General features: G+C 33.8%; 2 protein-coding genes across 2 annotated transcripts; both read right to left on the minus strand.

Moving 5' to 3' along the window:
* Nucleotides 1-472: 472 nt before the first annotated feature.
* LOC133302525 (GATA transcription factor 9-like) lies at nucleotides 473-1729 on the minus strand. Its single transcript, XM_061502321.1, has 2 exons — nucleotides 1548-1729; nucleotides 473-1307 (listed from the first exon to the last, which is right to left on the minus strand). The coding sequence occupies exons 1-2, from the start codon at nucleotides 1677-1679 to the stop codon at nucleotides 609-611; spliced, it is 831 nt and encodes a 276-aa protein (XP_061358305.1). The 5' UTR covers nucleotides 1680-1729; the 3' UTR covers nucleotides 473-608.
* Nucleotides 1730-7317: 5588 nt separating this feature from the next.
* On the minus strand, nucleotides 7318-13705 carry LOC133302522 (uncharacterized). The gene is made up of 7 exons (XM_061502316.1): nucleotides 13209-13705; nucleotides 11925-11979; nucleotides 11387-11461; nucleotides 11086-11177; nucleotides 9120-9201; nucleotides 8170-8253; nucleotides 7318-7775 (listed from the first exon to the last, which is right to left on the minus strand). Exons 1-7 carry the CDS (start codon nucleotides 13532-13534, stop codon nucleotides 7653-7655), a joined length of 837 nt encoding a protein of 278 aa, XP_061358300.1. The 5' UTR covers nucleotides 13535-13705; the 3' UTR covers nucleotides 7318-7652.

A 13705-nucleotide genomic window follows, 5' to 3' on the forward strand; every position in this document is an offset into this window, starting at 1 on the left:
CTCTGTGATAATGCATGCCAACTGCCAAGTATATATAAATAATGACCACTCCCACATGCTTTTGCTGACAGCATATGATACCCAGTGGAACAAAATTAATGACATTGTTATTATTCAAAGGTAAAAATGACCAGAGGAAAAATGAGAAAGAAGGGGAAAGTCAAGGCAACGTCATAGGCACAGCCTTCATCTCTGACAATAATGTATATACCCTTGTTGGTTCTATAATCTATCTGATATCTATACTCAGTTTACCTATTTAGTTGCTTCTGAGTTCAACTACTAGCATAATCTTTAGATCGAAATTTGAAAAAATACCTTAGTATCAATTGAACAAATAACAAAATATGAGGGGTAAGGCACAAAGGTTTATCTAGACATGCACATTCCTTTTGGAATAAGTAAAAAAAATACTACTTACTCTTAATAAGATTGCAATGCATATAAGCTCTAAAGAGGGGAAGGAAAAACTGAAACTGGATATTAAGCCATATAAATGGGCCTAAAATCATAGACTAATCACTACCCTTAATAGTAGTATCTATGTTTCCAAATAGTTTGTTCCTAAATTTTGAAGTTTGATTTACATAAAAAATATATAGTAACCACTACTGCTCACTAGGAATGGAAGAAGGAACAGCCATCCTCATCTCCATAACTTTCTTGTGGGAATTGGAGTGCAAGTAGCTCACAAAAGTAGGACTCTTGGCTGGCCTATACTCAGGTAGTAACCTACCAGACTTGTACCTCACTCCACATGCATTGCATAGTGTCTTTGGACCCAAGGGTCCTGCCCTCCACTGTGGGGTCCTCTGTGCAAGGCAATGTGTGCACCTCCTTGGCATTGGATGTTGACCATTGCTAACTTCACTCTCAGAGTCCACAAAGCTTTCCTTGCTCACAATCCCCTTCTCCACCACTTCTTCTTCTTCTTTGATCCCCTCACTCTCTTCCTTCTGTTTAGTAACAATGAGTTCACTATCAGCCAACCAATAAGCCTGTTTGAGAAGAGGAGGGTCAGAACTCAAGGCTTCATTTTGTGGGTTTAAATGGCGTGACCATATGCTTAAAGGGTCTTTTGTTCTAGGAGCTGAAAGCCTTTTCCTTTTGCTTCTAGCCTTCCCAGGCACAGCAAAATTTTGCAAAGGTGACTCATTTTTCCGGGTTCTCTGCAATGTGCCTGAAGGTTTGGAGCTTGTGCTTGTGCTTGTAGTCTTAACACCATTAGGTACCAAGACACAACTTGGGGGGCTGGAAAAACAGTCTTCAACAAATACTGAAAGCCATTCCAAGCCAACATCCACTTCCTGCACATATTTTTGGTCAAAGAATGCAAATTTTAGTAGTAAAAAATAAGACAGAAATTAAGGAATACTAACACTTAAATACACCAAGAAACTTATCATAAAGCAGCATAACATTAAAGCTAAAAGCTTGGTAAAGATATAGTTAACCAAAACAAAGGAATCACTTTCTCAAAACCAAGAAAGAAAAACTCATGGTAGAACTTGCTTAAACAAGCCAACATTAAAGTGAAACAAACAAACCGTGTTCTGAGCAGAGAAGAGGTCATCAAGGCTGCTTGAGAAGGTAGAAAGCTTTGAGCAAGAAGGGGTAAGGACCTTCTCTTGCTTGCACTCGCCGGAAACTGATACATTTTGGCACACATCCATGTTCATAAGGCTATAACTCAAAGAGTATATGATTTTGAAAGGGAAAAAGAGAGAGAAAGAAAGTCAAAATTGGTATTGCAAGTCACAACTCAACCTTTGTCTCAGTGCTCTCTTTATTATTATGGCCCTTGGTTTTTTGTCGGCAGATAAAATAAAAGGTTAAAAGCAAAAGAAAACAAATCAAATTTATCAAACAGTGAGAGAAAGCTAACATCCCTATCTCATGAAGATATACACAAATCACTATCTCTCATCACTCATGCTACATTAACCTTGTTTACCCCAAAACGTCATTTATTTATGGGTTAATCTTTTCTCACCTAGAGAAGATTTTTCTTATGTAACAAACATCACATGATTGACCCACCAAGTTTAAAAAAAAATGTAGGGGTGGGAATTCAAAAAAAAAAAAACTTTTAACATATAACATGAGAAAAGATTAACCTTTTATTTATTTATACCTTACTTACCTTCTACATTTTCCACTTCTGTTCTTCCCTTTGATGTTTTCTTCCTCTGGCATATAAATAGAATAAACTAAAATTTTCTTTTCTCTAATAAGCAAAAAAGTTTACAAGTTTTGTTATTGGAAGTTTTACCCTTTTTTTTAGGTTAAATGAGATATTTGAGTGTTGGGGTGCAGTTAGCTTTGCAGACAGAAGTAACTAGTAAAGGTCCCACTTTCACTTTTTCTTTGCAAACCTCTCAAAAGATGCATTGGAAGAGTCCAAAGAAGCCAGGGCGCAGACTGGTACAAGCACTGCGTATTCAGTTTCATCAGTTTTTTCAAAAATGTTTTAACATTCAGATTCTTCCAAAATCTTTTAGCTTTTGACAAGTTTGAGTGACTTCAAATGTGGTCCTTGGAGGGGGAGGGAGGGGAAGTTCAAGAATTCGAAGAGGACATAAGTTTAAATGCAAATTACACTTTATCCTAATGTAATTTAACATATTTTTCCTTTTCGTACATAAACTTTATTTTTAACACAACCTCCTAACTAAGGGTGTAAGAAGCATAATAATGCTGACTCTGTGAGAAGCAAGTGAAATTTAATTGTGCCACTGCTAACTTTGACAGAAAAAGTAAGATTACACTTTTTACTATAGTTTAGGAGAATTGCATTAAAAATAAAGTTTATGTAAGGAAAAAAAAAAGCTAAACTAAATGCAGGTAATACATGATTCATATTAAAAATAAGGGGAATATTATTCTCATGTTATATGAGAGTAGTTTTCTCATGCTATAGAGAGAATCCAAGTGGGACTCATCATTAAAAAGCAAAAAGAAAAAAAAAGAAGGAGTGCGATTTTCGAAGTGAGAGAAAATGAGATAACTATCTTATGTAAAATGAGAAATGTATTTCCCTAAAGATAATCAATAAGAATCGAATCCACTATTCTTTAGGTAGGTCAATTTTCGAGGTCTAGCTAAATTATCACTTGAGAGACAACGACCAAAGTGCCACACTTTTTGCAAAAAATTACATTAATGACATGCTTCGCAAAAAAATTTCCGCAATGCCACGTCACCTAACTCGTTACAACACCTTACGAGTCATGTGTTGACACGTGACAGAAAGTGCATGGTCTCGCAAGTCGTTGCAAAGTATAGCGATATTATGTGGCATCAAACTGCTATGCAACATAGCATGTTTAGTCAACTTCTGACACGTGACAAACGTGCTATGCAGCATAACATGTTACGTGTGTGTCATAAAATAATTTTTATTAATATAAAATAAAATAAAATTAATTAACAAACATAATTTATATTAATTTATTAACACTCCTAAATTAAATTACACTACTTAATGGTTCAAAAAAATTAACTTAACTTAAACTAAATCAAATGAAATTAATTAATACTCCTAAAAATAATTAATTAATAGTTATAAATAATTTAAATTAGTATAGACTTAATTAAACTAAAATAATTAACAAATATAAATTACATTTAATTCATTAAATTAAATTACTTAACAGTTCAAAAAAAATTAACATAAATTAAACAAAATTAAATAAAATTAATTAACACTCCTAAAAATAATTAATCAACAGTTATAAATGTTTGATGCCACATTTGAAGCTAAAATAATTAATTTAAATTATTTATAGCTATTAATTAATTATTTTTAGGAGCGTTAATTATTTCATGACACACACGTAACATGCTATACTGCATAGCATGTTTGCCACGTGTCAGAAAAGATAACTAAACATGTTATGCTGCATAGCATGTTTGATGCCACGTAATGTTGTTGCATTGCGCAGTGACTTACGTGGCCATGCATAAGGGTGTAAATGGGCTAGACCAGCCTACAGGGGCCTATGGCTTAGCCTATATTAGGTCAGACTTGGCCTATTATAAATAATAAAATAGAACAGACCTAGTCTTTTAAAAAAATCTATTTAAAAAATAGGTCATAGGTTTTTTTTGTACATGTCGGGCCTATAAGCTTACAGGCAGGCCTATATCATATTATTTATTTTAAATAAACTAAATAAAATTATTATTTTAATAATTTTGAATAATAAAGTACTATTATTTTAGATATTCTTTTAAGGGTTCGCTTTTTCTACAGTCAATGTAGATAATTTATCTACAGTGAGCCCAAAACGACGTCGTTTTGAGGCAGAAATCAAGGTATTTTTGTAATTATAATTTATTTCAGGGTTATAATAGTCTTTTTTATTATAACTTTTAATTTTTAAATCCAAAATGACGTCGTTTTGAGAGTGAATGTAGGTAACTTATCTACATTCACTTTAGAAACATTAAATCCTTCTTTTAATTGTTGAAGGTTTAATAGGCTTAAACAGGCTAACAAGCCTAGGCCAGAGCTTTTATTTTTTAGAGTAAATACCCTTTTTGGTCCTCAGCAAATTTCACGATGCCCATTTTAGTTTCTAGCAAATAAAAAGGCCCATTGTGGTCCGTAAGAAATTCAAAATAGACTCATTTAGTTGAAATCGTGGTCCCTCATAAATTCAAAAAAGACCCATATTAGTCCCTAAAAGGTGAAATCGTGGTCCTCATAAATTCAAAAAAGACCCATATTAGTCCCTAAAATGACTAAAATGGGTCCATTTTGAATTTCTTAGGCACCACGATGAGCCTTTTTATTTGCTAGGAACTAAAGCGGGCATCGTGAAATTTGCTGAGGATCAAAAAGAGTATTTACTCTATTTTTTAAATATAGGTCAGACCAAACTTGTAATTTGAAGCTAACACCGGCTAACAGGTCAGGCCAAACCCAATATATTTTTACACAGGCTTGACCTATTTAAATTAAGGCCTAGCCTAGCCGCTATATTTACACCCCTAGCCATGTACCTTCTGTCACGTGTCAACACTTAACTCGCCAAGTGTTGTAACGAGTTAGATGATGTGGCATTTTGAATTTTTTTTTGCAAAATGTGGCATTCAAGTAATTTTTTATGAAAAATATGACACTTTGGTCATTGTCCCACCACTTGACCAATAACTCGAGTAAATTTTTTTTTTTTTATACCAATAGAAATTAATATTGCCGAATGCCCCTTATGTTATTCCTGTAATATTGCTCATTTAAAAATTTAGAAAATTAGATTTTTATTTTCTCTAACTGTAAATTGCAATTTTGAAGTGTTGTATAAAATTACAAATAACTAAAAACTAACTTCAGAGGTAAATTAAAAGAAATTTCACAAAGTAAAGAATGAATGCATTTTTGAATTGAGAACAAAAATCACCGCCAAAACCCCACTGACGATATGGTTTCTGATTACTTGACAACAAAAGAATTAAACAAAAGCGTAAATACTTCCCCAATATGTGAATGATGAATCTTATGGTGGGTCCAATGTTGGATGAGTAATTAATTGAAAATGAAATGATATTGAAAGAAGCAGCTTGAAACAGAGCCGAAAGAATAACGAAACGAACTGCATATGAATAATAATTTAGATAACCCTTAGTCCTCAAATCCCATGGCCTTGTACATAGGCACATAATCAATGAACCTTTGGTCTCTTTTCAATTAAAATCTTCCCATGCTCTGCTGTCTAAATCAAAGGGTCTTTCAACCATTACAATAATATACCCATTCTTGTATTATCACCCATTGATGCATGCAATGATGCAACTATGTTATGGTCACAAGAACAGTTGGTCCCATAAATGTGACCACACATGCTTTGACTTGGGTTTATGCTCTCTCTCACTCTCTCTTATGGCTTAAGACAATCCCTAACTTCATGTTTATGACTACCCTGAATCGGTAGAAAAAAAAACACAGCTAAATTATGAAGGGAACACTATTTCCTAGTTTGATTGAAGAACACCCCAATTATTGGTTTAAGTGATTAAGGAAATTGATCCTCTTAACTAAAGGTCTCAAGTTTGAGTCTTAAGAATGGATAAATATTCTTCTTGGAAAGTCATCCATATAAGGATCCAATCGAACTCGAATCAAATTAGTCAGGTAATCGATTAATCAACCGAGAGAGGGAAAAAAAAGAAAAAGAAAAAGAAAAGACATTGCAAGCAATAATTTCATCTGATGAGGCGTGAAAGGTGAATAGGAAAGGTGTTTGAATAAACAATAATGTGGTAAAGGCGAACATCCCCCCACCCCATGAATATGTAGGGATAAGGATGGATTCCTTTTCATGATCCATCATTAAACTCCAATGTCCTTTGCCACATTCATCTTTCAAAACCCACACGGAACCCACGTTAGATTTTGTACACCGCTTTAGTAATGCACAAAGTGGTGTGTGAAATTATTTTACCTTGCCATTTTCTCCACACAGGATGCACGACTCTATGATTAATAATATGAGTAATGTTACTTGAAGGTCACTTCAAGTTACCTCACTTGTATGTATGCAAAGTGCCAACTTTTAATTTGTATTAGCCTCACAAATACATGAGAATGTAAATGGCATTCCTACAGGTGTCAAGTGTTAGTTCCATTAAGGTACTAATGCATAATAGTCAATAAAGAAAGAAGAAAATTGATTGTTATATGCAGATTGACATATGTTGCTCCATTCAAACTGAGAACTATGTCCAGTACCCGAAGACTCCTACTAGGCTTAAATACAAAATTTAGGGGGCATTTTGTATGAATGAAAATTTGATACTTTGCAAGACTAGACATTGTACTAAAACATGAGAACGTAGGATGGATCATAATTTAAGATCTCCAAATTGTTAAACATTTATTAAATGCTTTTGACAGTTTTGAATTGTCAGATCTTATATTCCTAGCATGAGATTTTTAAATTCCCATGCAAAAAGATACTCCAACAACTTACAATCTCATATAAAAATGTCCGAATGGTGCGGGAAAGCCTAAAACTTTTTTGGAAAAGATACCTCCACCAATGGACCAACTAACAAACCATAAGAAGTGAGTTCATAACACCGCATCTTGACCCAAAACTTTAAAGTTATAGGTCTATGGGTCTTTTGTACTTATATAATCTGCACTTGATTTATATCTAACTAATGTGAGACCTCACACGACTCACACTTGAATTTTTCCAACAAAATAAATGTCTATATACCAACATTTCTTTAACATTAGATATTAGACTCACTGAATAACAAATAAATATGACATAGAAACATTTCAGTATCATGATTTTCTTTTGGAGTTCATTATTACCAAATAAAGATTCTACAAATAACAAGATTCTACAAATAACAAGATTCTAATCCATGTGCCAACAAGCAGCTACAAAACCAAGACCAGGTTAAGAGGTCTGGCAATTTTAACATACAAATTAGGCAGGAATTTGTTATACATAAAATTTACACAATCACTGAGATTAAAGAACACTGTTCACAATGAACTTTTTATTATTAAATTGAAGTTACTTAAAATAGTGATGACAATTTTTTTCTTTATTATTTTTTTTGGGGTGAGCAAGGAGAAATTTAGTGTGTATGACATGACATACAGGAATGAACCACTACCACCAAAGATTAACTCATGATTCTGAAGAGGACCTTAGGTACTGACGCCATTCTTCAGGTGTTCCCTTTCTTACTGTTAGCATTCTTAGAGCTGCGCTAGTAAGAGGTATGGCAAGAATGTCATATTCCTTTGGGGCCTGAATAACAAGAGTAAGATTCTTGAGAAAAGGAAACATTAAACCATGAATATGTTGAAACATGAGTAAATTTTCAATACTCCTGAAGTACACACTCCCTTGCTAAAATTAGAAATAAATGGCCTCACGTGGCATTAATAAAAAAAAAAAGTGGATGGAGAAAATGTAATGTTTTTCTAATTTTAGTGAGTGTAACACAGAGTACTCAGTTCTACAGGAGTATTGAAAATTTATCTGTTGAAATAGGTAGTATGCTTCAATTAATAAATGTAATTGAAAGTTGGAACTTTAACATTGGCTTGCAACCCTTTCTTGGTAGCCATCATGTTGCCCTTTCATTCCAAGACATCATATGAAGAAAGAATATACTTGTAGTCAGTTAAGTAGGCAGTACCTTTGGGACCTTAATCAACTTCATCTTTGCCTCCTCTAAAGTTTTTTTACCTTTCTTTGAGTTGCATTTGTCACAAGCAGTCACCTATCATCAGCAATTACCGTATGAGAGTTCTATATCAAGTGAAAATTGATTGTTTACACATTATAAACAGGAAGATGGGCTTTGGATTTACGATTCCAATTCTCTTCCCTCCTTCATTCAATTAAGAACTTAGCCAGAAGAAACTCTTCATTCAAGTGTAGGAGTTATGATGGTAGTAAAGAGAAAAGCAGTGGATACTAATTTTAATCTAGACTCCAGAATTGAAATCAAAGTGAATACTCATTTTAAGCATTCTCATAGGTCAACATCACTTCTGTTTGCATATAATTATGTACATTAATCATGTTAACAGAAGCTTTATATTTCTACTTGCATTATTATGGCTCAAATCTTAATTGAGCTTTTCAGTCAACTAGAATTACTACTTTAGGCTTGGTGGTTCTTTTCTTCCATAACAAAAAAGAAGAGTAAAAAATCAACCCCAAAAAATGGTATTTAAGGTTAACCTGCCCAAGAAGAGGCAAATGATAGTCATTAAATCGCTCCTCGTATCATCATCTATAAATCTATCTTCAGCTATCTATGCGCAGAAATTTTCTTAAGCCTTCTCTCAGTCTATAATTTTGTTCTTCATCCTAATCTTATAAACCAATGAATTGTGCAACCAATGCCTCTGACAATAACTCAACTCCTGATTTTCCAGTAAAAGCTACGGAGAAAGGTTTTATGGAGATCAATCAAATGACAACCTTATACTTGTCAATAACTCCCACAAAGTGTTTTAATAAAATCTACTGTGAAATAATAAGTAATTATCATGACAATCCTGCATACCAAATTTAAAAAAATAGGACAACAATAAATCAAGTAGTTAGTATTTTCTAAATGCAAAAAGATTATCTTACTAGATTTTCCCATTTCCATTCTCCACCTAGTGCACTGGGCACCACATGATCAATTGTCAAATTATCATGCGAAGAGCAATACCTGTTGAGAAGGTAATCTCATGTCAGTGTAAGGATTTGTATCTCAACTAACCTAATCATTTAAAAAGACAATATCACCATTGCATCCCTCTACTTTTGGTAATTTCATAGAAAGACTATAATGAAAGATGAAAACCAAGAAACTGTTTCTATCTGACTGATAATTACTCCATATAATGAAATATTAAGATCCTGCGTAGGACTTGTTACATCCATTATTCACAATTCTCAGCTATAGAAGCAACAAACTAGTGCTAGCTTAGGGTTTCCATAAGGAACAAATAACAATGCATACATAAAAACAAAGTCTAATTTAAAGGATATCTCATTTTCTTTGCTAAACCTTCATGGATTTTCATCCAAATTACCTATAATCCCAACCAATACCATAATCGCAACATAGAAAATGCATAAATCCACCTACATCCCAAAGAAGTTGTCAAAATCTAAATTATAATCTTAATGTTTAATCATTTATGGCTTCGACTTGCATATTCTCATTGATTGTGAAGTGAATAATATGGCAATCCCTAACTAGAGATTAGGAAACAAGAAGGGACTTTATGTTAGAAAACATCACCAACCAGAAGCAAATTTCAGCTGGACTAAGGTTATAGTCCTGTCAAGTGTCAACCGAAGCTCAACTCAAAGGTTATATATCAAAAAGAGAATAATAATATTTTTTTGAAATCAACTTCTAGGATTTCCTAACCAAGCTCAACCAGCATCCTGCTTAAATTACCATAATGAGAGCTTTAGCTTAAATTGCACAACAGAAGGCATGGCCAGTTGGGCTTTTGTCTCAACCTATCATGAAGTTGGCTTTACACAACTTGCTCAGTTTGCAGGCTTGTCCCTGAATAAATTTGTTAGGCCCCTAAAGGTTTATGCTAGGAAGAGATGCATGAAATCACTCCCACTTGCTGAGTCAGCACCTATGCTATTATGGGAGAATGTAGTTGCTAACAGAATGCATGATGACAAAAATGTCTAGCAGAATGCACCTATGCTGATGTGTCTAACAGAATGCATGATGACACCGTGGTTAAATAGAGAAAGTTGTATGATAGTAGGCACTCTGGGAAATTTGGGCTTGTATTGGGAGGGTTACAGTACAGAGCTCCTCGAATTGCTCTGAAGGTTGTTTGGGTTATCTTTCTTTTCCTGTCTCAGATTTACTCTTTTATTTGTAACTTTCTTGTCTTGAGAAGTTGGTGTTTGTAATTTGGTAGCAGAATTCTATTGAATCTGCTAAATCTATATCAGAATCTGTTTCCTGGTATTAGTTGGTTCCTATCAAAGTTGTTAACGCTTAACACCGTATAGGTCATCCATCGAAGTAATACAATGCCCTGTGTGCGATGCTGATGATATAGAGTTTCAGTAGAAAAATATTGCAGTCACAAGGCATGGTTGAATCTTTTATGTTATGTAGACCTCTGAATTTCCTTCAGTAGTGATAATCTTGATTGATTATTTGACTTGGGCTACTGACAACACCATCCAATGAATATATAAAAAAGGGGATGTGTTGAATAGAGAGACAGAATTAAACACATTTAGATCTGTGAGAATATCTAGAAGATATCTTATAATATCATTATTGTATCTTACAATATTTTAGAGCATATTAGATGATCTCTTAGGAATTATTTTCAAATTTCATGATATTTCATATTTGTTTCCTTATTTAATTAAGATTAGAAGTCTAGCATTAGTATAAAATTATAAATAAGGTTTAGAGTTTTGTCTTTTGTATCACATCATTCACAACAACATCAATATAATTTTATTATTCTGAATATTCCCTTTCCTCCCTTTATACATAATCCCTATATTTTCAACAAGATATATCAGAAATCAAAGTTCAATATAGAGTACTTACTGACAGGTGTAATAGTCCCGAAATAGTATATTTCTCCGACAAAGAGTGTTCTTGACTATTCTTCTTTTAATAACCTGAAGTAAATGAGGAACCTGTACCAAAATAAAGATACGTTGAGCTAATCTGTACTAGAGCAGACAAATAACAAGAAAAATTTCAGCAATAATTGTTTGTTAAATATCATTTTATGATAAAATACAACAATATAAATGCTGATAGAAAAGTAGAGTCAGTGGTTTTACTAAAATGGCGATAAAGCGCCAGAAATATCAATAAACCAAAAGCATTACTGTGTGCATACCCTTAAGACAGCTGGTATATAGAAAGATCCACTGGGGGAGTTCACCGTCTTAGCATAATACTCTAGTACATCAGCCTGGACAAAGCGAGATTTGAAATCGTAATTTGTAACTTCATAACCATATTTTCAGGGTTTGTTTAAAAAGAAGAAGAAACTAGAAAGAGAAAGTCAAAAGTCATGGCTGTGAATTGGTATTTGTGTTTATGTCTTTGTATGTGCACACTGAGCATTGTGGCCTGGGAAATGAAACAGATTTATATTACACATTCAACTACAAATCAAACAAAGTGAAGCTATGTCAGAAATACGCTTTACTTCTAAATGGAAATGACAGATACATTGAGCTATAGAAAATAACAAGTACACTACCCAACAATATATTATGTAACTAATTCACATGCTATGTATCAACTAAGGTTTAGTTAAACTTTACACATATTCATGTCAATCTGAAAACATTAAATTACATTAATAGCATAATTGCATGTATCACAGTAATTGATATAACAAAAGAGAAGTTTGAGCCAAAAATTCTGACCTTCTCCATAAACTCCAAACATATAGCACGTTTCCAGCCTACGACATTGACTGGCCTGTAGCAGGATGACAGCAGTCAGAACCATAAGCAAACAACTGAGCAGGTGTCTTGATATTGGTGACTATACAAGAGAAAATAAGATGTTACAAACTTACAATTTCATATTATCCACACGCACTAAACACACAGGCTATAGAGTATTCACTATTTCATCCTGGATAACTTATAAAACTGGCAGGTAGAAATTACAACATATAATTTTGAAAGCATGCATAATCAACCAACTCATTATCAAACCACACGCACTAAACACAGAGGCTATAGAGTATTCACTATTTCATCCTGGATAACTTATAAAACTGGCAGGTAGAAATTACAACATATAATTTTGAAAGCATGCATAATCAACCAACTCATTATCAAATTTGGTTCTTATATTCGTTTTATCTTGATTGACAAAAATAATTTGGAAATGAATAGGGAGAAACACAAGTGTGAGCACGCGCGCAAGTGTGTAGAACCTGCAAATAATGCAAGGCGGTCCTGGGTGATTATCCTGAAATCCCCTTGACATAGCAAAGAAAAAATATGCTATAAAATGGTCACTTCTTGCTAAAATATGCAAATAATATTTGTAGATTAAGTAAAAACTAAAAGGACAGAAGTAAGCATTTATACATCAATACTCACATTGACAAGCTTCATTTGCGTTTTCCAGTTACAATACCAAATAATTCTTCCTCGATTCAAGTCAAACATATATCCACATAATCAATCCAGCACTATGCCATGAAGACACCAGGCTTCAAGAGCCTGCTGGAATTCATTCTCTTTAGTAATTAATCAAACCCAACCACTTTTCATAACCTTTCTACGGGACTACCCTCTAACAAAGGAATTATTACCATCACTCCAATAATCCAATACATCACAAATAACAACTTAGCATGAAGCTCCCAAAGCATTAAGTCCTGCAGTCTTCCTAGAGTGATACAACAACCTACCAAAAACTTAATAGAAAACTAACTAGAAAGGTTCAGAGTCAATAAACAACAGCAAATGAATTATAAAAACATCAGAACATACAAACTGTAAAAAACCAAATGAACCTTCCCAATCCCCACCCCTTTACCATAAGGAAAAAGAAAATTCTCCAATGTAAATCCTGTACAATGTAAAGTGCTCAAGATGATACTTACTCAGGAAAAAAGTTGTAAACTTTAGATTATTGGTATGCATAGCAATAGCAGAAAAGAAACAAAATATTGAAAGAAAGAAAGTGACCTGTATGCTATATCCAACACCAGACCTCGGAAACAAGACAAGCCATCTTCCTCCAACACATCATCATCATTATCGTCATCATAATAATCATGAATACCCTCATTACTAACAGTGGGGCGTGCCTCAGCATTGCAACGGTTGGTTTTGCCACTCAGAGATGTTGCATAGTAAATTCTAGCGGAAGAACCTATGTGCCTTGGCCTTCTCTTGTGGGTTTGCACTGATCTGCACTTGTAGTGAAAAGGGTCCTTGTATTCCAAAAGAGATGACACACCTTCCCCATTGAAGAGTAGCTTTAAGCGACCCTGCGTAGTGAATTGCGCCATACCCTTTACTTAATTTCTCCTTGCAAGTTGGAAAGTTTGAAGCTTTACGCTTAAAGCTTGTGCCTTTCTTATGAAACTGCGCAACAATGACTCAGATATTTTTATTGGTTGATCATTCAGCAAGACCCCATTATAGGTTTGAAGAGAAACTTGAAAAACTGAGACATTGAT

Source organism: Gastrolobium bilobum, unplaced genomic scaffold, assembly GCF_033153095.1.
Source record: "Gastrolobium bilobum isolate Gb01-03AN ecotype WA unplaced genomic scaffold, APGP_CSIRO_Gbil_v1 utg6994, whole genome shotgun sequence".
Lineage (NCBI taxonomy): Eukaryota > Viridiplantae > Streptophyta > Magnoliopsida > Fabales > Fabaceae > Gastrolobium > Gastrolobium bilobum.

Coding starts and splice junctions, on each gene's coding strand:
- LOC133302522 (XM_061502316.1), bottom strand. CDS start 13,534: ATGGCGCAATTCACTACGCAGGGTCGCTTAAAGCTACTCTTCAATGGG. Junction 11,462..11,924: donor GTTTGGAGTTTATGGAGAAG/GTCAGAATTTTT, acceptor CGCTTTGTCCAG/GCTGATGTACTAGAGTATTA. Junction 8,254..9,119: donor AATGGAAATGGGAAAATCTA/GTAAGATAATCT, acceptor TGCTGATGATAG/GTGACTGCTTGTGACAAATG.
- LOC133302525 (XM_061502321.1), bottom strand. CDS start 1,679: ATGAACATGGATGTGTGCCAAAATGTATCAGTTTCCGGCGAGTGCAAG. Junction 1,308..1,547: donor TCTTCTCTGCTCAGAACACG/GTTTGTTTGTTT, acceptor AAATATGTGCAG/GAAGTGGATGTTGGCTTGGA.